General features: G+C 34.4%; 1 protein-coding gene across 1 annotated transcript; it reads right to left on the reverse strand.

Moving 5' to 3' along the window:
- Positions 1–3307: 3307 nt before the first annotated feature.
- Positions 3308–24502, reverse strand: LOC124371987 (serine/threonine-protein kinase PRP4 homolog). The gene is made up of 11 exons (XM_046830358.1): positions 24412–24502; positions 23463–23616; positions 20275–20359; positions 11333–11560; positions 9791–10023; positions 9514–9667; positions 8115–8252; positions 7887–8001; positions 7327–7433; positions 5806–5937; positions 3308–4017 (listed from the first exon to the last, which is right to left on the reverse strand). Exons 1-11 carry the CDS (start codon positions 24500–24502, stop codon positions 3814–3816), a joined length of 1641 nt encoding a protein of 546 aa, XP_046686314.1. The 3' UTR covers positions 3308–3813.
- Positions 24503–25086: the final 584 nt, after the last annotated feature.

Consider the following 25086-nt stretch of genomic DNA (forward strand, 5'->3'; position numbering starts at 1 on the left):
GATATAAATAAGTTGCAAATAAATTGTTTTGTTTTGGTGTGGTGGCTTGGCAGGTAAAAACACACTAAAATAAAATAATGCACGGATACATAATACAAATAAAAGACTTTACAGAACCATGATTTCCATAATTAATTATATCAATCTGATGTAGTTAATATTCAGAAGGATTAAAAAAAGCCATTTATTACTGGAAACAATTGAGTGATGATCTTATTAAATAAATTCAACTGCTAACTCATAATTATTGAATTGTTACAATAAAATGTTTCATTATTTGGTTCTTTTATTTTACAGCAATAAGAAACTGTTTCAATTTAATAAAATTCCCATACACCAATTAATTATTTTCCTACAATTATAATAATGTGCTTACTTAAAGCACTCAAACAGTTTTGCAAACATGTTTTTCATATTAATTTTTGTTGGTGTATAAAACACATATTTTAAGCACGAATAAATTTTGAAAATTCTACAATTAAACTTTCACAACTAGAAATTTTTAATTCTAAAATTAATATTAATTAATTCTTTTAGTGAGCAAATTAATAAAACATTAATCAGAACAAGAGATAAGTTAAAAAACTAATGTCTTAACTTAATTTAAAATTAAGAGTGAATATTACATTTTATTAAAACTAAGTTCATTAAATTTCATTTATTGGATTGTGGTTGAAAGAAAACTAGTGAAAAATACATGAAATATTATCTTTGGCTACACTGATAAAACAACATTTAAAAGAAAACATCTTGACTGCCCATTAACTTAACAAAACTTTAAGTTAATTCTTATTTTATTAGGTAATGAAAAGCAACATAATATTCAGTTTCAGTGTAAAATAAGTATAAAACCCAGTTTTAATATTTTGTTATTTTCAACAGATATGTACTAAACATCCAATTATATAATTTTATATATTTGATTGGAAATTGTATTGTAATACATCAACATTAAGTTCTATTCTTGTAATATCCCAGAACTCATCAACCCAAATTAGATTCACTGATCTGGATTGAACAAAATTCCTTTAGGTTTAGTGTTAAATTTTATTATAAACAGAAGACTTTTGTATTTAAATTATTTAGAGGTCTGTTACAATACATTTTATTAGTCTTGTATAAAACCACTGATAATACTAGTGCTAAAACAAACTAAAAACAGCCTCCTTCGTCCCCAAACAACACCAATCCTGGACGTTGTAGTAGTTTGCCACAACCAACAGTGAATTCACGGACATTATTTTTAGTCAAAGTAAACTGCTCTTATAATACAAAATTATATTATCCCCTCCACAATTACATTAGAGTTTGCTAGGTACTAAAATAACAAAACATAACATCTCACTTTAATATAGTAAAATCTTATATATTTACATCCAGTATTCTCTGGTTAATTAATTATTATAAACACGTTTTAGAGATATATATTGCAAATAACTACAAAATTTACAGCGAATAAAGCACAATTTATATTATATACAGAATATTTTGAAGAGAAAAATAACGGTAATTTCCCAGTGATAATAATTAAAATTTTATGTATTTTACAATATGCTTAGACATTATGACCTAGTTTGGAGTGTTAAGTAAACATGGGATCAAGCCACATGAAAACATATAAATTAACGTTTCATTTTAGAGTAATTTTTGCAGAAGTCAAAGTATTATTCAAACATTGCTAAAACCCAAACAGTTCAGCTGCTATTATATTGCTTAAATAGTCTTAATTAATTTTTTTAACAAGAAATTTTATACATGATGTGACAAGACTTTTAGGAAAAAAGTAACGTACACACTAAATGATTTTATTTTGGTATGATATTGAGAATTTAAAAAAACACACACAAATATGAGCTCATGTTTCTTAAGTATATTATAAATTCTGAGGAAATTTAAAATTATGTAATAAATCATAATGAAGAAATACTATACTCCTTGAGTAAAAATATTTCATTTCCAGTATTAAGAACATGGCCTTGAATATCCAAAACTCATAGTAGTAATATATTGAAATATCTGTATAGTGATAATCATTTTTTGCGTAATATCCTTCATTTAGTCTAAATACGATTTGTGCATATTTTGATTGCAAGCCATTAGCTCTTCTTAACAAATCTGAAAAGCTTGTTTTAAACAAATTCAATTTTAAGAATTTTATTCTTTAACATAGTTATTAAAAGTCATACCAATGTTCATCAATCCAAATTAATTATAAATGGGTCTTCAATCCTTTCCTTTCCCGTACAAAAGCTAAAAAATCTATTGCTTAAACTGACAAAATTTTACAAAACTAGATTTTACATGATTTTTAAATGAAAATTTCTTATTATTGCTAATTTACGACATTTACCAAATATCGCAAAACAAAAAATTCTAACATTTTATTATTCAATAAGGATACTTTATTAAACACAATTTTATTTGATATTTGACTTAAATGGCTGTTATGAGATATAATTCCAGTTTACAGCATGACTTCTCGCCCTTTCTTACCAACAAAATTAATTGTCCTGACAAGCCCAATATTATAGAAGACCTACTACTAAACAGCAGTAAAAACCAAAGATTGTAAAATGTAAGATTGAAAGAAACAGTTAAAAATGAATCTTTACAACATAAAGTTTCAAATTTTGAAATGAGTCAAATTTTAAATAAGTATTTTGATGGCTATTTATACAAAATCAAATTCAAACTTATGCAATATTAGATTGAATCCAAATAGAATAAAAATGGCAGACTATTACTTATTAACTCATTTTATTTTACTTATGTATACTAGAAATACCCACAAAACTCGTGTGGACTCACATATTGCAAATTGCCAAAAATTACTTTAAAAGCCTGCATTTCCTTGTGGAGCAAACAAATAATTTTTCTTATTGTTCATCTCTTCAAAGAAATTATCTTCTACGGCTGAGACTCTGAATTTCTTTTGATTGACCCAACAAAAAAAACTGATTGCAAATTAATACTGCCACTTTTATTTATACCCGAGATCACACAGTTTGGGCTGTAAATCATATTTTAACCAACTCATAAGCTGTCTTCCAAACTAAAACCTTAAAAGACGATAATCACCATATCCACTCTCCTACTCGAACTTGTAAATGAAGATTTTGGAAAACGATCGTATGACTGTAGGGTTACAACATGTTTCATACACAAAACTGAATTGTGGAGTGGAGAAGAAATACAGTACAATGAACTTTAATTTTTGAAGCAAATCAGACAAGTAACTTTTGACAATGAATTGTTTATAATGACGATTATTTTGTATTAGGGAACAAATAAGTGTAATCACTGTAACTCCATTAGCATGATTTCAAAAACCATTTATTTACAAAGCACATACATTTTCTTTTTTTCACAATAATCAAGTAATCCTATTGATTTCTGTGAAGAGGCTTGATCCATACAACTATGTACTGTATTATTGATTTTTGTATACTAAAATAACTTCATTTTCCTAAAAAACAAGACACTCACATAAAACTATAGCTGTTATTAACAAAACACCTCCTTATAAACATTCAGTGGTTGTAAATAATACAATATTAATAGTAAAATTGTTACGAAAACAATAATAACAGTTTTAGTAATATCTTCATTTATAAAATGCATCCTCGAAATAAAGAAACAATAATACAAAGTGGCCTTACATTTTTTACATTATTAATTATGCATCTACCTATCACTACACCCAAATTGATATCATTTATGTACAGATTGCAAACTATCGAGGGCCTAAAATTTTCATTAAACGAGACAAAACCGAAATAAACTTTGTCCACACAAGGGTTACCTCTGCAGGCACTATATCTTCTCTTGGATGAATGGGTGAGTCAGTGCCTGGTTGATGGGGATTCGCTTGGTCGAGTCCAGCATCAGAATTTTCTCCAGTAGGTCCTTGAGCTGGTTGACTTTCCTGGCTTGATCATCGGGCAGGTGCTGGTTGCCAACCAGTTCAGACTGCAGATCTCTGGTTATGTTGATAGTCGACATCGTCACCACTTTCTCCTGCAGGGACAGAAATACGCATTGACTCTCTGATTACAATAATGTAGTGATGACAACAGTGGTCTGCTTCAATGTGGTCATTGGGCATTATCTCTGCAATAAAGAGATAAACTGCTCTGCAACTGGCAAAATCTGACATCGGGCATTATAATTGTATTCTAGTTGGCAGTGCCCAATATCGGGTCTTATAACATGGTCTATGGTTTTGTATTATTAAATCTTTAAAATATGTTCAAAACATGTTGGTACTGATATTAATAGAAAGAGAAATGTCCAAATTACGTAAATAATAAACTTTCTGATCATTTTCATGCTCTGTTACACGTGTATGTATTTTGTAATCTCTGAACTATTTCTTACATTCTCGTCTCCTTCACAGCTGTGTGTGCTGAGACTAATCAAAATTATATAAATATATTTGTTATGGTTTAGTAACATTTATATTGTACTATTCCTAAAAGTGAAATGAGTTGAAAAAATTAGTTCAAAGACTGAATAATTAAAACAGTAAAGGTAGAAGTTTTACTTTTTTTATAATTTGCGATTCTGACCATCTATACTTAGTGAGGTTTTCTCTAATGTACATAATATATAAAAGATTAGAACCTATTAATCTTTTTGGTTTTACTCAAAATTAAATGCTCAATCTCTTGTATATTATTTTTTATCATATCATCAATCATAACCTTTGCACAAATCAAAAACTTGATTTGATTTTCTTATGTTTACAAATGCGTTGACTACATTTATTTAATTATAAATCAAATGTTCTTGGACATTCCTGAATAAAATGGTACGTAAGATAGTATAATTATTTTATATTATACATATGGTAATAAAATAAATATAAGGCAATGTTCGAGGTACAAAAAAAACTCCACCACTGAGATAAATTTGACGTCAGTTCTAGGGTTAAACTTTTTAGCTGTAATCTTCTAAGCATCTTACAATCTTGTTTCAGTGAAAGAATCCAAATTTCTGTTAATGCTGTTTTATTCTCTCTGTTATGATAATATATTTTTTGTCCTAAATATTGTTTTTAGTTATGTTGAATTATTACAGAATGAATTGTAACAGCTGCAGTAGTTAATATCCTTAGATATGATATAGTTCCAAGTGTTAACTAATAGTACTTTACTAGCTGCTGAGAACCTGAATCCTGAAATCTGAATGGCCGAGTGGTTTAAAATGTTAGACATGGATCTGAGTTAGAGATACCACAGGTTCAATTCCTGTCTGTGACCGCAGCATTGTTTATCAGTGACATCGATCTTGTACTGTATCAACTCTCCCCTTATTCTGTTTTATAAGATCCTCGAACACATCAGTGGCCCATGAGAACGGGCAGAATAAGGCTTAAAATGGGTCTCGTAAATAAACTATTTAAAGATTTAAAAAAGACGAAAACCACCACAAATGATCTACTTGTTATAACAAGTAGTTATAACCATTTGTGGTGGTTATAACTAAAGAAGACATTTTATCCAATTGTTTGCTAATACAATTACTTTCAATAAATTAAAACTGATTTCTTTATGCAGTTCTTGTTTGAAATGGCAATTGAAAATTATATTACGTGTTTTACTGTTAAACACTACATAAAGTTCAAACATTTTAAAGCCATTAAAATATTTAGATGCTAATAAAAACAAGTACTAATTTCAAAAGATTCTGCACTTCTTATACAATTATATATAAACAATACTACCAACAATACAATTTTAATCTATCATGAGTTATAATAACATAATCAATAAGAGTTTAGAATATTGTAAAATGTGACCTTACCCTTTCTGTGACCTTGTCAACTTCATGGTATAAGAAATTGCAGTTGTGGTCAAAATGTTGATCTTTGAAAGCACCTTTCCTTATTATTTTATTTGGCATTTTCCCCTTGAAGTCCATAAAGAATTTCAGCATCTGCAAAGGATCTATTGTTACCAGAGAGCCTGTGTAGATTATTGAATAGGATTTACACAAAACTTATATTAAATATAAAATAAAAGGTTTTTTAAGCTTCAGCAAGAACTTAATACAGGCCAAACACTATGTTCAAGAAATATTACAAGTTACTCTTCTGATCTCAAGTTGTAAATTCAAAGACTCCAATAGCAGAGCTTGAATGGTTTACAGATGGCTCTAAAACAAAAATTGGCACAGGCGCTGGAATTGTGGGAGTGAGACCTTGTAGGGAGTGGTCTTTATCCCACAAGCAGAAGTCACAGCCATAATGGAATGTATGGAATAAATCAGCCTTGGGTATTCATAAAATGAAAATGCACTTTTATAATTGTCAAACTTGAACAGAACAAAACACTAATCGGGTATAGTTCATATTTAAATCGTTAAAATATTTACACGAGTCAGAATTCCAAAAAATTCAGCAGAAGCAAAGAAGGGTTGAACATATTGTGCTGAAATAATGACTGAAATAACTTCAGTTTCTCATAGGATGTTACTATAAAAGAATTATCAACTTTTTATGTTCTCTTACGACAGGAAGCTTAGAAAATTGCACCTAGTTCTCTGAACACCTTTACACTACTTCGATAGTGACAGGTTATTTTGGATGGGTAAGGTTGAGAATAGGGGCCGCCCCTTGTCGAGATTCATGAGGAAAAATTTAGGGCACAAATATCGTCATGATGACACACCCTTATGACTAAGCTGGCAAAAGCCTTTGACTCTTACTTAGGGAACAAATTCCACCAAACTCCAACAGTCATCTCCTGCAGCAGACTAGATACCAGTTTTTGCTGTACCCTCTGTGGGTTCAACAAGGAAGTATAAAAATAATTCTATCCACAATGATCACTTTAATTAACTGCTAAGTTATGATAAGGTAGTACATAATATATTTTATAATAGTTTTTATGAACATCCAATAAAATCGTACACGGGCAGATTAGATGCAAACTGCTGACATCTGGTGTTTGTGGGCACTGGCAGAAACAGGGTTAATTCAATATCTAGTGTTAGTGAAAGCCTTTGAAAGTGTTAGTTAACTAACTCCTTAACAATTAGTATACTGAAATAATAATTTGCAGTGTTTTCCTCGAGACACTCCTTTAAAAGAAGACTTGAAGATTTGCCAGAATTTGTTTGTGCAACTGCATTGGAAATTGGAGAATTCAAAGCTCAAGAGACAAATAAAAACAATAGAACCATCCAAGAGTTTTAATATGCAGACAGAATTATTATGTCAAGAGTCCAGTAAAAACATTCATATGATCAAAAATTTCAAATTAATAATGTTCAAATTATCCTAAGTGTGTAGTTATAAACATACGAACACAACGAATTACTTACTTGATTATTAGACTTTCCAGAGAACATGATTTTTCCAGTGTAAAGTTCAAATATGGTGCACCCAGCTGACCACATATCTACTCCAAAGTCGTAAGGAATTCCTAAAACTTTTAGAAAAAAGACTAATTAAAACAAGTGTCCACCAAATAAATACAAAACATAAATACGTACAACACAGAATGATTTCATTTGGAACAAAAGTACAAACACACACAGCACATGTAATGCAGCCAACAGATGTCTAGGTTCACAGATACACATGTGCCAAGAAGCCATCATACGCTGGAGTACAACAAGGCCAACAAGAATGTAGATAAAGACCTATAAGAAAAGACAGATAAAGAAATTTATTCTGAGGAAAATACACTCAATCAAACAATTTGAAAATTTTATATAAAAGACCATCAAATTGAACTGTTTTCAATGTTTACTAACTTTTTACACATTCCAAATACAAACCCAAAGAAGCAAGTACTGATATTAAATTTCATTTCATTACGTTCTTTTATCACAACTGAGAAATCTTCTGAAAGATAGTTGAGGACTTTCTTTATACTTACTGACTTCAGGAGCTCTGTAGAACCGACTGACAAGATAAGGTGTGATTTCATTCTCAGCCACATGTGAAGCCGACCCAAAGTCACATAATTTTAGCACAAGTTTGTTTTCATTTACCTGCAAATAGATATTCGTAGTATCAATAAAAAGTTAAAATATGGTGTCAAATTAATGTAGAATTTTCTCTTTAAATTTATTTACAGAAAAATTTATGATAAAAAAATACTTACCAAAATATTATCAGGTTTGATATCAGCATGTAATATGTTGGCTTTTTTCAGAAGTTTGAGAGCCAAAAATAACTGCTGACTATATGAGCGGACAGCTTTGATGTGAAGCCCAACATCTTTTCCATACTTTTTCAAAACCTGAAAATAAAACAGTTACATTTTTATAGGTGCTCATATTATTTTATATTGAAGTATAAATGTACCGGGTTGATTTTCATCTACAAGGGATGTTTATTCTGAGGAAAAGACACTCTCCTATAAAGACCCATTCACATGTAGCTGTATCAGCTACATTCACCAGCAGTATGTACCAGTATGGAAAATGCTGTTCACACGTGGCTGGTTGTCAGTGCTGGTTAGCTACGTCCCTGGTGTCTGTGTTGTTATAATTCTCATAGGAGGGGTCCCACAAACAAGGATACATTTTTTTAATTGCAAAAACCTTATAAAAAGATCAATGTATTAATTTAAATGATGTCAACAATTTAAATGTAACTGTGACAACTCGACCACAAGTGCATTACAATGTTGTACATAGTTACTATATACTAACTATTGGTGACAGTTCAATTAATTATTTTATTAAACTTACAAAGAAATGAGTTCTGCCAATTTCTTTGTTCAATTTCAAAATATAATTTTAAACATTAAAATAAATGTTTGTATACAAATATTTTGTTACTTATTTTTATTATAACATTTTCCTTCATAATTTAATAAGGCAATGTGCTTGTTAAAAATTTTTTTAATGAATAACCGGTGGTGACATAAAAAATTGGCTTTTCACAGGAAATAAGCTAAAATAAATATGAGCTGGGGGGTGGGGGACAAACAGATAATAAAATTCAATTAAAATGATTAATAAAAAATAACAATAAAATTACAATTCAGTAACTATTCAATAATTTCCAACCCAAATATAATAAATTGCTATCATGTTTAATTCCAAAACTACAATAGTAAATTTAACAATGAAAATAATATGTGAGGAAGATCGCAAATTAATGGATATATGGATTTGAAAAAACTGAGAGTAACACTAACTGAACTGTGGAAGCAGCAACTGCGGGAACTGAAAGGTGGGTCTCAATTCCACAATTTAATCGTATTTTCTGTACTCATAATGCCACTTTTCAGCATGCTGAAATAGTAAGTTAACTAAATTATCTATACAATAATTAAATTGCTAAAAAAATAAATTTAAGATCTTCTTTTAAAGCGTTCTTTTTACACATTTATATTTGTATAAAGTATTATAAGAAGATAGAAAAGAATTCTGTTTGGTAAATGTACCAATTTAGAAATATAACTGAAACTGAGAACCATAATATAAACAAAACTATCCAATACTTTTGGAAATTTAAGCTAATTAGTTATAGGGCAGAATACATCAAATTACCTCTCTTAAATTCATGCTGAGGGGCTCGAACACCATGCACAAATGCTGCTTGTGGAAGAAATGTCTAAAGAGCCGAAGACAGTGAAATCTGTCGTCAGGATCCGTGTCATTCAACCTCTTCAGAATATCCAGTTCTTTCAAACCTGTTTTGTGCCTGAAATACACCAACAATAATTTTCTCAAATTTCAGATATAACATTTACTTTCCAGAACTTAAATACATAGCAGTAAAAAGGGAGACAGCTTATGAAAAAATCTCCATTCCTATGTAACTTACATGATTTCATTATTCCTGATGATTTTGATTGCCACGTCCTGATTGCCCCTTGCTCCGTCCCTCGCTCGGATGACGTTGGAGAACACCCCCTGGCCAGTGTAGCCGTACACCACATAGCGGTTGTCCATGGTCTCACCGATCCTCACCCTGTAATAGCCCTCAGCATCGTCCCAGTTGTCTGTGAGACTCGGATTCTCAGGCAACAGCCCCCCTTTTGTCACCATGCTTGGACTCTGTTCAAAACAACATTTATGAGAACAAATATTGAATCAGACTGATGAATACTAGAGAATGTATTGACACAATTGTAATCATAATCAGTGGTGTAACTAGGACATGGCTTTGAGGGGAGGGGGGGTGAATTTGATTGATGAGGTGGACTGCAACAAATTTGAAACAAGTAGATAGGTCTAGTTCAAAGTGGAACATTTAATTGCTGTATTTCAAACAAGTTGATTGCAGCTATACAAATATTTTTAATGGCTCTTAAAAGAGTACTATCCACTCATCCCACCCCTCAAAGTTACGACCCTGATCACAAAATAAAATTAAATGCTTACATATTTAATAATATAAAAAACTTAAAGAATGCACAGCATTAGATTATAGCAAATTCAATGTGTTAGGTTTGAAAACATATTCATTTGAAAATTGGGATATTTTTGATGAAATGTATTCATGGGCAAGGCATTTATGTGTTATCATATGTGATAAAACATGGATCTACCACTCCAAATTCCAACATGCCACAGCAAGACGTGGTGGAGGAAAGGGGAGGCAATCCCAATGGAAGTCAAGACCCAACTGCTATCTGGCAAGATTCTTTCAAACATTTTTATTTTGACCAGTAAGAGAATTCTCCTATGGGTGTTTTGCATATAATCAATGCTGCTTATTACTGCAAGCCGAGGGATATATATAACCACAAAAAACATAACCAACTGACTCGAAATGCCCAGGCGGGTGAACCCTTCTGGCTGATTTATACCAGCCAGTAGAACCTACACTGGGTATAGCAAAAACCGATGTGCCACTTAAATCTGGGCAACCCAAGGATGTCTCCAGGAGCAGCACATCACTAACCACAAATGTCATTTGATATTGGACTGGTCTACAGATCTGGTTTACTGTACAGAATGAATGTTGAGTGAGAGGCACTCCCTTAATGTTAAAGGCATTTTCAAGCCTAAACATGAGGGAGTAACCCAGTTTACATGTCCACTTTGCAAGAGCTAGCCTCCCTTTCCTCCAAGGTGACAAGACTGAGATATCCCTCCCATTATCCCTCCTCATGCAATATCAGGTGCCTCCTATCCCCACCCTACCCATCTTGTCACTCTGGAAGCAGTGCAAGGGTCCTCTTTAGGCCTAAGTGCAATGAGGGGTTTCTTCATATTGTAAGAGAACATAGTAAAAAATCCCATTTATATTTAATTTTCCCTTATAATACCATTTGTGGTATCAAAAGCTAATTAAATTAATACATTTCTTAGCAATTTTCATGCCAACAGTCATAATACCAGGCCACGACAAAATACTAACATTGTACTGGCCGCCAAAGTTATCTGCTTCAGCAAACATGTCCCATTTGCCGTCCTTTCGCTGTGTGTTCTTGTTTTCTTGCTTCTGTGTGGGCGTGGGCTCAGGTTCGAATCTTGACTTACGCTTGGGTTTAGGAGTGGGAGCAGAGGCAGGTTCAGTCTCCCCCTGGGCAGGCTCCGGGGCTGCAGGACTGTTAGTTAGGTTTGAGTCCTCGCTTACTCCGAGCCTCTGTAACATAACACATTCTTCTATATCCACGTCTCAAACCGCTCAAACCGTTTAGCCTAAGGGTAACTCTGAGAGTAAATAACGTTCAGTCTCCCCCTGGGCAGGCTCCGGGGCTGCAGGACTGTTAGTTAGGTTTGAGTCCTCGCTTACTCCGAGCCTCTGTAACATAACACATTCTTCTATATCCACGTCTCAAACCGCTCAAACCGTTTAGCCTAAGGGTAACTCTGAGAGTAAATAATGTTCAGTCTCCCCCTGGCCAGGGTCCGGGGCTGCAGGACTGTTTGTTAGGTTAGAGTCCTCGCTTACTACGAGCCTCTGTAACATAACACATTCTTCTATATCCACGTCTCAAACTGCTCAAACCGTTTAGCCTAAGGGTAACTCTGAGAGTAAATAACGTTTTGACCACCTGTCAGGACCAATACTTCAATAATTACCTGATTTGTGACATTAACACTCTTTCACTTAGACCGAAGCTAATATTGATCCCCTACGGACATTGGCTACAGGGTTTTAAAATGTGGAACCAAATTTACAATTCTGCGAAGTACAGTATATTGGACACAAAAAATACTTTTTAAAAATGTCTAGGAAAATAACCGAGGCTTATAATAATGTAGTAAACAAAGAATCAGTTATTCGAAAATGGTGTATATGCAAGTTAAATAGTGGACAAAACAAAATTAATAAGTTGCCAAAACAACAAAAGGAATTTTGCTGCACAAATTTTTGTATCTTTACACGTCAGAAAACAAATTAATACGTAAATGTGTTTATCTTTTCTGTACCATGTTACAAAATAATTATAAAATGGCTTAATTAAATAACAATATGAGCATTTACTCACAGAGGACACTATAATGGTTCAGAACTACAAGTTACTTTAAGATTTGAAAATTGGAAATAATATTTTGTGGCATAAACCTCCAGACGAGATCTAGTTATTACTGGTAATAAAGAGACTAAACTAACAGTCACAATTGAAAATTAGATATGGTGCAATACACCACTACAGCATACAATACAATCCAAGTCAAATTTCTTGAATTTTTAAATTCCACTCAAAACATTAGAACTTTCTATGTACGAGGGGTATCCAAAAAGTAAGTTTCCATTAATTATGAAAAAGTTAAAAAGACTCAAAAAATAACTGAAACACATTTATTCAACTTTTTACATCATACCTTATTTTTCTACATAGTTACCATCCCTTTCTAAGCACTCTTGGTATCTAGGAAGTAGTTTTTTTATTCCAGCATCACAAAATTCACCCGCCAAATTTTTAAGCCAAGTATCTACCTCATTTTGAAGGTCATCGCTGTTGGCAAATCGCCGACCGCCAAGGTGTCTTTTCAGCTCCGGAAACAGATGAAAATCGCTAGGCGCAAGATCTGGTGAGTATGGAGGATGACCAAAAACATCCCACTTAAATTTCCTCAAAAGTTTCATTGTTGCACGAGCAGCGTGTGGTCGGGCGTTATCTTGAATAAGCAGAACCGTGCGCGACAAAAGTCCACGCCGTTTATTCTGTATTGCCCGCCGAAGTCTGGTGAGAACTTCACAATACCTTTCTGCATTTATGGTTTCGCCACGAGGAAGATAGTCAATCAATAACACTCCACGGCAGTCCCAAAAAACTGTAGCCATTAACTTTCCTGCCGACTCAAAAACTTTGGCTTTTTGAGGAGCTGCCTCTCCTTTTTTTTGCCACACCATACTCTGGCGTTTGGTCTCTGGAGTTGAGTGGTGAATCCATGTTTCATCACCAGTGACTATTCTACTGAAAAGGTTTTCATCTTCATCGTCAAACAATCGCAAGAAAGACTGGGCAGCAGCCATTCGTTGTTGTTTATGGGCATTGCTCAATAAGCGAGGCACCCATCTTGCACACACTTTTGCAAGCTGAAGATCTTCTGTCATGATATTGTGCACAGATGACCGGCTAACTTCAACACTTGACGGCAGTTTATCCATAATTTCATCGAGAGTCACTTGCTTATCATTGTCAATAACTGCTCGTACAGCATTAATGACGTCAGGTTGCCGAGAATTGGCCGGTCGGCCACTACGCTCATCGTCATGAACATTTTCTCTTCCTTCCAAAAACATTGCACGCCAACGACGGACCATCTGAACGGACATAACATGTTCACCATACACTTGACACAACTGACGATGAATTTCAACGGCAGTTTCGTTTTTTGGCGGTCAAGAAACGAATAACACTACGGACTTCGCAACTGGCGGCAGAACGCAGTGGAGTCTCCATGATGTTTGGGCAGCAACTGACTGAGAAGCGTGACAATGGGCCAGTGACCAGCGCACCTGTTGCCAACCGAACCGCGCTACATATTACAGAACAGTGAAACTTACTTTTTGGATACCCCTCGTACATATACGTTGTACTCCTTTATAATAAATAATTGAATTTGTGTACACTTACTCACTATACATAAAAAATTAATTTTACAGTTTATATTATATTACTGGGGATGTTATACATTATTTAGACTAGTAGTGAATAGTGCTCTTGGTTACTGTCTCCCAAGTTTGTAATATATTATGTGGTAACTAAATATTGTCTTAATTAAAAGTGACTTAAATAGTTTTGCTAAGTATCAGTGCACTATATAAAATAAAAAAGTTAAACTTTAATTCACAGTAATAGCTAATATTTCTTGTTTGAAATGGTACTTACATTTATTGGATGATAAAACATGTTTTCCTTAATTTTATAATTAAAACTTTAAGAAGAGCACACCAACTTTTTGGATAAAGTAAACTTTTAATTCATCGAAAAAAAAACTATTGTGTTATTAGTGATTTTGAGAATAAAAGCTGCATCAATTACTTGAAATAAACTTTCTAACTTATTGCTTATTGATAGGAAGTGAGACAAGATATTGACTGCCATAGTACAGCAGTTGTGGAGGACAGGTTTTAGCAAAGGTGTAGCACAGCTGTTTCAAACTAGTTTGAACTTTGCCTAGCTACTAATTGACTGAGCAATTGGTGAAGGTCATATTCCAACCTGACATTATCAAAACCTGATAACCACATCTTGCATGGTTGTGGAAATAATATTGTTGACGGAAAACAATTATATTGTTTTTACTGTTATTATTGAACACTGCCTATTGAGACCAGCTCTACTTTTGTATTAATGTCCAGCACACGGATAGGTTTATTATATTAAATTAAATATTGCTGTTTTGTGAGTGGATGTTTTCTCCTTGGTGAAAAAAAAATTGTTAAAAAGAAACCAATTAAATTTCCATGTTCAGTATGTAACAAAAATGTTAGCAAGTGTAGCAAGGCTCTATTGTGCAGTAGCAACTGCTCCAAATGGACTCATTTTAAATGTACCAACCTAAGTTTGGAAGATTACGTTGAACTCTCGAAGGCTAAAAATTGGGTTTGTGATAATTGTACAGTACCAAAAGAAGAAGAGGAAGAAGAGATTCTAGCCCATAATATAACTAGTACATTAGTGGAAGAGGTCGAGAGCTTAAATAGAATTGTTGCTAATCTTAACAATGACCTGGAGGAGGCATATAACAAAATTCAAAGCCTTCAGAGTGAAAAAATTACTCTTGAAAACTTACTTTTAAGAAGGGAGGAAGAAATAATTAAGCTAGAAAGCTCAATGAATAAAAACAAGTCGTCATTAAAGCTAAATGCCACTCTGCCATCTGATTTTTGCTTACCTTTGAGAAACAAGTTTCAGTTGCTCGGTGAAAACACAAATTGACATAACTCTGAATTTTCTGATAGTGATTTCCCTCCTCTACAAACACCTAAGTCTTTTTCCCATAAGTCCCTTCAAAATAGACCAGTCTCTAAATATATGCCTAAAAAAAAACAAAGTGATGCCTGCAATGGAGAAGAGTCTGAGTTCTGGGCCTACCTCCATTAAAAACGCTGGTACGCTTAAAGAATCCTCTAGGAAATGCTGTCATAATTGTAACTGTAGTAACTGTAAGCCTACTACAAATATTGACGATACACTAAATAAGGATAGTGTGAACGACGAAAAGAAACTACTGATCTGTTCTGACAGTCACGGAAGAGGATTATCGTGGTATGTAAACAAAAAATCAAAGCACCCGCCACACTGTTGGTTTTGTTAGACCTGGAGGCAGGAGCGATGACGTATTGAATCACAAAAACATAACAAGTGAATTAAAAAATGAGGATGACGTTCTGGTGATAATTTGTGGCTCAAATGACATCTCTAAAAATGAGGCTGATACCGCAATTGCAAGGATTGAAGACACAATTAAGAACAATAAAATAGTTTTGGTTGACTTGCCAAACAGATATGACCTTCCTCTGTGGTCCTGCGTTAATGAGTCGCAAAGGAAAACAAATCTATCCCTGAAAGAGTTAAGCAATTTATATAACAATGTAACTCTAGTGGAAATAAGCAAAGCTGCCAGACCTCTGCATACGCGTCACGGCTTACACCTCAATTCCTTGGGTAAAAGCTGGCTTGCCGAGCTAATATGCGATGCTATTGATGATAACAACGGGGAAACTTCCTCAGCACCCGGCAGCAGTCCACCTGATGAAGTCACACCATTAGCACCTTCAACCTGTACAAAGGATACAGCGAGTCCACTTAAGACACTTGACCCCTCCACCAGCACACCTGCAGCCAGCAGCTCAAATCGGATGGTTACAGCGAGTCCTCCAAAGTCACTTGTCCCCCCAACCTTCACACCTGCGACCAGCTGTTCGAACCAGTGTATGTCTGCGGGAAACGGACACTTACCTACAGCACGCCTACTTCTATCTGCATAAATAACAGTAATCTTAATGTATTGTCTTTAAATATTCAATCTTTGAGAAACAAACTTGGCCAATTAGAAATAATTTTAAATGTCAACAATATAGATGTAGTGTGCATTAATGAACATTGGCTTAATGATGAGGAAATTTGTCTTTACACCCCGGAAGGCTACACGCTAGCATCTAGCTTTTGCCGGAAACCCCCTCTTGTCCATGGAGGCTCATCAATATTTATTAAGAACTATCTCAAATATGTGACATTAGACGTATCAAAACATTGTTCTAATTATTTATGTGAAGCCTCAGCAATCTTAATTTCAGATTATAATTTAGTTGTATTAAATGTATATAGGACTCCTAATTCAGACTTTAGTATTTTTATAAACAACCTAGAAACTCTAATATTAGACATAATGAACAGACTACCTCATACTTATTTTGCTTTTTGTGGTGATGTAAATGTTGACATATTGAAACCTAGCAGACCCGAGGTGTCACACTTCTGCAATGTCCTTAGGTCAGTTAACTTATATTGGATAAATCATCGGCCAACTAGATTTTCCTCCTGCCTAGACAATGTATATACAAATATTGATAAGGAGTTATGTACTACTGCACTTATTGATCAGGATTCAATCTCTGACCATGCGGGCGTTTTGGTTACTTTAAGTTTGAAAATTTTTAAAAATGAAAAAAATTGTGAATTAAAGTTAAGTAAAAGGTTAATAACTGATGACAGAATATTAAGTCTTAGAAACAATCTGTCAATTAATGAGAACTGGATACAACTTTATAAAATAAGTGATGTTGATATAGGATTTAGTATTTTTCTTGATACCGTGACAGCATTGTTTGATCAAAACTGTCCCAGGATCAGTATTGACAAAAATAAACCAAAACCTAAATGTATGAAAAAAGTGGTTTACACCCGAGCTCAAGACAATGAGAACCGGTTTACTGATTTTATATGATAGATGGAAGTTAAGTTTAAACCCTAAGGATAAAGATAGATTTAACGAGTATAAAAAATATTATAGGAAAGCCATTAGCGAAGCAAAAATAGTTGCAAACAATACTCTCATAAATAATGCTCAAAATAAGTGTAAAATGGCATGGAATATAATTAAAAGGGAATCTGGTAATAGCTGTGATGTTACTAAAAATATCCCACTCTCCCCTGACATGTTAAATAATTACTTTGTTAGTGTACCACGTAAAAATAATTCAAATACCTCTGTACATAATTTTAACTTTATGGATCTGCTAAAAAACTTCTCTCTTTCAGGAAATCTACCTTTAGGCTTTAAATGGAATATGATTGATGCTAATAAAATCATTAGTGCAGTTAGTAAACTTAGTAATTCTCGAAGTGAGGACTTGTATGGACTCTCTAATTTTACTGTAAAGAAAATAATTGATGTCATAATTGAGCCTTTCACTTATTTAATCAACTTAATTTTATTTAAGGGCCTTTTTCCAACCTGTCTGAAGTCAGCTAAAGTTACCCCTATTTTTAAGAAAGGATACAGAAGCTTGCCTGAAAACTATGTCCCATTGCCATTGTGCCAATTTTTAGTAAAATTATCGAGTCTTGCCTGCTGACACAGCTTTTTGATTACTTTGTAGATAGGAACTTATTGTATAATCTTCAATTTGGGTTTAGGCCAAAACTCTCTGCTGCAATGGCGGTTGAAACTGTTGTAAATGTTATATTAAAGGGCTTTGAAGATAAGTTAGTGATAGGCAGTAGTTTAGTCGATTTAAGCAAAGCTTTTGACACCTTTGCTCACAGTGTCTTATGTAAAAAGTTAGAGTATTATGGAATTAGGGACAAAGAATTACAATTAATTGAAACTTATCTTTCCAGCAGGAAGCAGATAGTTAAGGTTAACAATATTGAGTCTGGTTACCTTAATGTTACTGCAGGAGTTCCTCAGGGCTCTATTCTGGGGCCCTTTTTATTTTTAATCTATGTCAATGATTTCAGTGTTAATGTGCCTTGTCTTTCAATACTATACGCTGATGATACCACAATGATTAGCAAAGGTTACGATGTTCCTGATGTTACTTTACAGCTAAAAACATCTTTAGAGTTAGCTAAAAATTGGTTTTCTGCAAACAAACTACTTATTAATGAGGACAAAACAGAGAATATAATTTTTACATTACGAAGTCAAATAAATAAAGAGGATGAATGCTTACTTAAACCTGTAAAGCTAGTGGGTTTTTACCTTGATAGTAAGCTAAGCTGGCATGTACATGTTGACAATATTTGTAAGAAACTTGCAAGGGTAACTTATTTGCTAAGAAAACTCAAATTTTGTGTAAGTTTGGACACACTTGTGCTGACCTATTATGGACTGTTCCACAGTCACCTGTGTTATGGTATTCGTTTGTGGGGCAACTCAGGTGCTGCAAAGAGTATTTGTTTGGCAAAAAAAAGGCCATTAGAACAATTGCAGGCTTACCTACCCAGGCATCTTGTAGAAATAGTTTTGCTGGGCTCCATATTTTGACCTTGGCCTGTATTTATATTTTTCAAAACGTGGTCCATGTAAAGGAAAACTTGAATATGTTTGAGACTCACAGTAATATCCACAGCCATGACACCAGAAGTAAAGATAATCTAATCACACCCAATGTTAGGCTTGATAAATCTTATAAGAGTCACTACTATCAGCAGCTCTAACTTTATAATAAACTCCCCACTACCTTAAAAAACTTGCCATTATCAAGGTTCAAACCAAAATTGTATGACTGGAAAAAGAAAAAGGAATTTTAAACCATTGAAGAGTATTTGGCCTGTGATGATTTTGAGGGGATAAATGTAAATAGCTAGGGCTTAGTTCTGTTACACATTGTGTACACATTGAGAGAGCTGGTTGATATTAAGACTAGACTCATAGTTTATTATGCTTGCTTTTATTCATTGGCACAATATGGGATCCAAGTGTGGGGATGTAGTTCAGGTATTTTCTCTGTTTTTAAAGCTCAAAAGAGATATATTAGAACCATGCTATTTTTGAATCAGAGAGCTTCATGTAAAAATATTTTTAGAGATATGAAAATATTGACCATTCCATCATTGTATATCTATAGCTGTTTAATATTTATTCATAATCGCCTAAATTCAGAAAATATAATTCATCAGTATGGCACCCTTTTAAAGACAATCTGCAATTTCCTCTTCACAAATTAACATTATTTGAGAGCTCTCCAAATTATATGGGAATTAAATTTTACAACAAATTACCTCTACATGTAAAGCAGCTAACAGTGTTCAGTTTTAAAAAATCAGTGAAAAGCTTACTAATTAATAAGGCCTATTATAATATTTCTGAATTCTTGCAGGACAATCTGCAGCTTGTGTAGTTTTAGTGAATTTGACAAATACATTGTTAATGTATGAAATGTTGTACAAACTGTTTTTACCATATAGTATGTATTATTGACAAGCAACCTGTTCACACAACATGTATAGTTGTATAACTGTGGATGTTATGTTGCAATAAATTTCTTGATTCTTGATTCTTGTTAAAAATTTTATTTTGTTAAGTTTTGTAATTTTAGGCTATGTTGTTCTCATTTTGAACTCAAAACCAAGTGAAAAGATTGTACACCCTGTCCTTCTATTGGTTGAATATTATTAAGTATAAATGTTTAGTACTTTGTATTAGGCAACTAGACTGTATAGTATAGAGAACTGAAGAGACCTATTGTAATTTTCTGTGTAATTGCCTAATGGTCAATAAAGATTCTTGATTCTTACATAGGTGTGAAACTAGGAGTTTATGAAAGGATAGGCTGCAGCATTATCAGCTATCACATATTGTCGACCAGATAGTGTGATGTCACTAGAACAGGCCTGCCCGTTTTGTTTCTTATACTGCCTTGGTTCAATATAAAATTCCTGAACTCACCTTGAGAAGTTCCTCTCTTTGTTTTCTTCTTTTCTCAATTATCTGTTCCTCATCCTCCTCCTCCACGATGTTTATATCCTCAAGTCTGTAAACCAAATCAAAAACTTTATAAAATAATCAAACATTAAAAAATTAATTATTCTTGTAGTAAACACACAATTGCCCAATAATTTTAAATTTAATCCACAAGGCCTTTCAACATAAACATGTTGTCAGGAATGAATTCAAAAAATTTGAAACATTATAAATACTTTTAAAATGTAATTATCAGCTAAATAAAGTACGATAAAGTGTTAAATTTGTATTAATAATGTTAACAAAATATTTATATATCTGGGTTAGAGTCTAGGTGGAGCAAGTGGTTTTTGCAATTCAGTGTTGATATATAATATATATATATATCAGAGTATATATATATATATATATATATATATATATATATATATATATATCAGAGTATATACATATATATATATATATATATATATATATATATATATATATATGAGTATATATATATATATATATATATATATATATATCAGAGTATATATATATATATATATGTTTAGAACCTCAGCACTTGCTGGTCCAGGAGCGTAAATCGTGCGTACCTTGTTGGTCATCGCGCCTCATGCTGGTCCGGGCCTTGAACGTGTTGGTCCGGACCCGCAAGTTACGAGGCTCTGTATAGAGCGTGTAACATCCTGGACCAAGAAGTGCTGCTTGCCTGTAAAGTTCATTTGATTGTACAGTAGCTCGCCAAGCGTGAGTATAACGAACTAAATACTCGAATGAGGGGAAATCCCCCACCATTCTCGGACCAATATTTGCCGGGTTTCTGTACAGGGCATACTGTCGAACGTTGAATAAAGTGCTTTCTCAAACCAAATCAAATCAGTCTTTATTGCCTTTTAACAGCATACAATATGAAGCAGTCTGTATTAGCCAATGTATTAGCCTATCTACTCATTCACACACAATTATACATACAAAAAGTTCCTCATCCAGACAAACAGGCAATGCCTAATCGGATCCTGTTAAAACGTGTTTTCGATTTTAATTTTCTATTCCCAGGCGGCTTTCCATGAACTCACATACCGTGTCAAAAGCACCTGACACCAATAGGCATTGAAGACGAGATTTAAATTTTTTGGTACTGCCAATGTTTTAAGATCCTCAGGGAGCCTATTAATCAACCTAACACCAGCCTGCGATGGCAAATTATGAGACGCCACCGTTCGATGTTGTTGACTGCGATAGTTATCACTGCCTCTTATCTCATACTGGTTAATGTTCCTTCCCTGAGCCAATGTGCCCTTTGATTTACAGTATACAGCCACCTCGAAGATGTAGAGGCAGGGCAAGGTCATTAAAACCAATCTCCCTGAAGGCATCCCTGCACGACTCTCTTCTCTTTAATTTTGAAATGATTCGTACACAGTTTGTTGTTTGGACAGCTGCCCCAGAGCCTTACTCCATATGCAAGGTGCGGATAAACAAGAGCAAAATAAGCCATTCTTAGGATGTCGTGAGAACAGTGTTTTGCCAGATTCCGCAAAGCATACAAACCTGAAGTTACTCTGGAACAAACACTTTCAACATGATTGTCCCAGGTCAGACCTCGATCTAGGTACATCCCTAGGAATTTGATGGAGTCAGATTCCTCTAAGAGTTTGCCATCTACCAGGACAGCAGGTCATGCACTACCTTCACACTGTCTCAGACAAAAATCAATTGTGTTTGATTTTGAGCTGTTTGTTTTCAAATTAATTTCCAACAAAAAAATTGGATGCATGAATTCACTGTGACAAATGAATTAATTTCAAGCTTCTGCAAAGAATTTGCAGTAATGCAGAGAGTCGTATCGTCAGCATATTGAATCACCTTTCCATTCTGGACCGATGAGTTTAAATTGTTAACGTAGGCCCATGGATCGATCCCTGAGGGACGCCATTTTGCCATTTTCAATTTTCCTGACATGGCATTTGAGATCTGCACGCACTGGTCTCTATCCTTATGTAGGACGAGATCCACCTGTGTGGCAGACCCCGTATTCCACATGTCGCTAACTGATGCATCAGTGTCCCAAGATGCACGCAGTCAAAAGCCTTAGAAAGATCGAGAAATATGCTGAGCACTTATCCCGTCTCTCAAAACCATCGACAAAAATATCCACAAGACTTGAAACCGCATCAATTTTTGATTTGTTTTTACGGAAGCCGAATTGTTCAGGCCACAGTATGTCAAATCTTTCCAGAAAACGTTGTAGATCATTAAAAAATGCCTTTTCAAAGATTTTGCTGAAAATTGGCAAGATTGCGATTGGGCGGTAATTTTTGGTTTAATGAGGATCTTCTATCTTAAAAGTCGGGGAAATTTTTGCTGTTTTCAAATCATCCGCGTACACTTCAGATAGAAATGAGGAGTTTACCACTTTTTTAGTGGAGTCAAGATATGCTTGGAGCATTTTTTTACTAGCCAAATGGACATACCACTGTTGTTACAAGATTTCTTTCAATTTAGTCTTTGCACAATACCAGCCATCTCAGTCTCATCGACAGGGGTCAAAATCATAGACGATACCGGTTCTCTACCAAGGTTTCGGGAGAGGGTTTCAGTGAAGTACGCATCACACGAACCAACTGAGGCAAAATACTTGTTAAATTCATCAGCAATTTTTTGAGGATCATCTATAAGTTGGTTTTCAACGAGCAGTAAACATTGTTTTGATTTTTGTATTGGATGTTCTCTTTTTACGGATTAATTAATTATTTTCCATGCTGTTTTAGAAAAGTTCTAGGTATTCTTTAATATATTGTTTAATTCATAGGCTTTAGCAGCTGTTATGACTTTCTTATATATTCTTCTATAATTTTTTGAAAAATCTTTGAAAATTTTCGTTCTTTGTATTAATAAAAATTGAGTGATAAAATTTGAGTTTTTCGCGAGATGTGAGAATGCCTTGTGTAATCCAAGTATTCTTATGTCGCTTACTGCGTACTTCAAATTTTCTGTAAGGACATGAAATATTTAAATAATAGAGAAGGCGTTCATTAAAAGCATTGTACACTTTATTTAGACACTGAATGTTATTTAAAAAATTCCAACTTTCTCGCTTAAGGTGATAAATTAACTCGTTAATATTTTGAGGGTTTAGAACTCTTTGGACCGTATTTTCTGCAAGCCTAGTCATCGGATCATGTCCATTAATCACAATCTCCTGAGCGAAGTGATCAGAGATGGCAGGATTTAACACTACAACGTCAACTTTCGGGATGTTGGTGATAACGTTGTCGATGGTTGTACTCGTCGTGGCACATACTCGTGTAGGAGAGTTCACTGACCAATTTAGACCAACAGATTGAAGAATATCACGCAGCCGCCGAGCGTGGGGGTTGGGGGTGGTCCAGTGTGTTTATATTTAAATCGCCAACTAAGAGAAATATTTGATTGTTTGAAAACAAAAATTGGTTAGCAGGCTCTCTAGTTTTCCAAAAAAGGATGAAATAAAACTTCGGTTGTTGTTTGGACGGTATATTTCAACAATATTAACTTTTTCGGACGAATTTAAATTGATATTAATACCAGCAGCCTCAAAATCAAATTCCAGAGTATGAATGACTTATATTTTTTTCAAATTTCAAGGGGATTTTTACAAAGATTGCCACACCACTTCCCTTAAAATTGGAACGAAGAAAAATATGTGCCAATTCATAATTTTGTATTTTTTAAAATGCTGATCGGTTGTAAAACAGTGTTCCGATATTACAATAATATCAGGTTTTCGCTCATCGCACATGAGGTCCAACTCTTCTAACTTATTGGCAGCAGATTGAGCATTTAGGTGAATAATTTTGAATTTCGTAATTTTATGAATATTTTGAGTGGCTTCTGAAAACGTGTTTAACAATTTTTATGAATTTTGATGTTCTGAATGAAACACAGGATCTGATATCCCTCTCTCGTTTTCTCGTTTTACATTCGTCATAGGCTCTTCGTTTTTTTGACAGGAAAGCGTGTATTGTTTTCGTCAGCTTTTACAGGCGAAGTAGCTTTGATGACGTCGTCGTAAGTGTCATGCTGCATGAGACGGTTCTGGGCCGGACTGGCGGGCGACTCAAAGGTATCAGCAACAGCAGGTGAGGCAGCGAGCACTGGGCAGTGTTAGAGACAACTCAGGCGCAGCAGGCGGTCCGACAGCAGCAACCAAGCCCTCCACTATCATTTCGCCCAGCAGCTCTTTACCCGGCAATCGCAGATGCATGCCATCCGTGTGAACCAGTTTCTTCCGATATCATTGATATCGAGGAGCTTGAGGTTTGAGTGTCTCACGCATAGCTCCTCTATGTAGTAGTTGGCGAGAATGGTCCGTTGGTTCACAGGATGGCTAACGAGCAGATCGCGAAGATAAGGGATCGTTGCCAAGATGACATCGGCCGAACTCAGTCGAGCGGTGACTCTTTCTTCCAGGCTATTATAGATGTTGTGTGACTCACCGGCAGCGATGTCGTTGGTTCTGGCGAGCCGGATGAAGCAGCTAGAAGGAGGCGAGGGGGCGCTGGACGTTCCATTCAGGAGTTTGGCCCCGGGTTTACATATGCCAGTCACTTTGGTAGCCGATGAGACGCGGTTCTGCACCATGCCGGCCAGGAAACGGGTATGACTGTCACCCTCAATCACAACATTCCTGAAGGAAAGCAACTCTCTTTTAATTTTGCCTTTCAATTTTGGCCTTCTACCAGGAGAAGACTTTGGAGGAGGGTGTTGGTGGTTTACTACTGTTGCAGGTTATTTTAGTACGGGGATCTT

Source organism: Homalodisca vitripennis, unplaced genomic scaffold, assembly GCF_021130785.1.
Source record: "Homalodisca vitripennis isolate AUS2020 unplaced genomic scaffold, UT_GWSS_2.1 ScUCBcl_2365;HRSCAF=7048, whole genome shotgun sequence".
NCBI classification, from domain to species: domain Eukaryota; kingdom Metazoa; phylum Arthropoda; class Insecta; order Hemiptera; family Cicadellidae; genus Homalodisca; species Homalodisca vitripennis.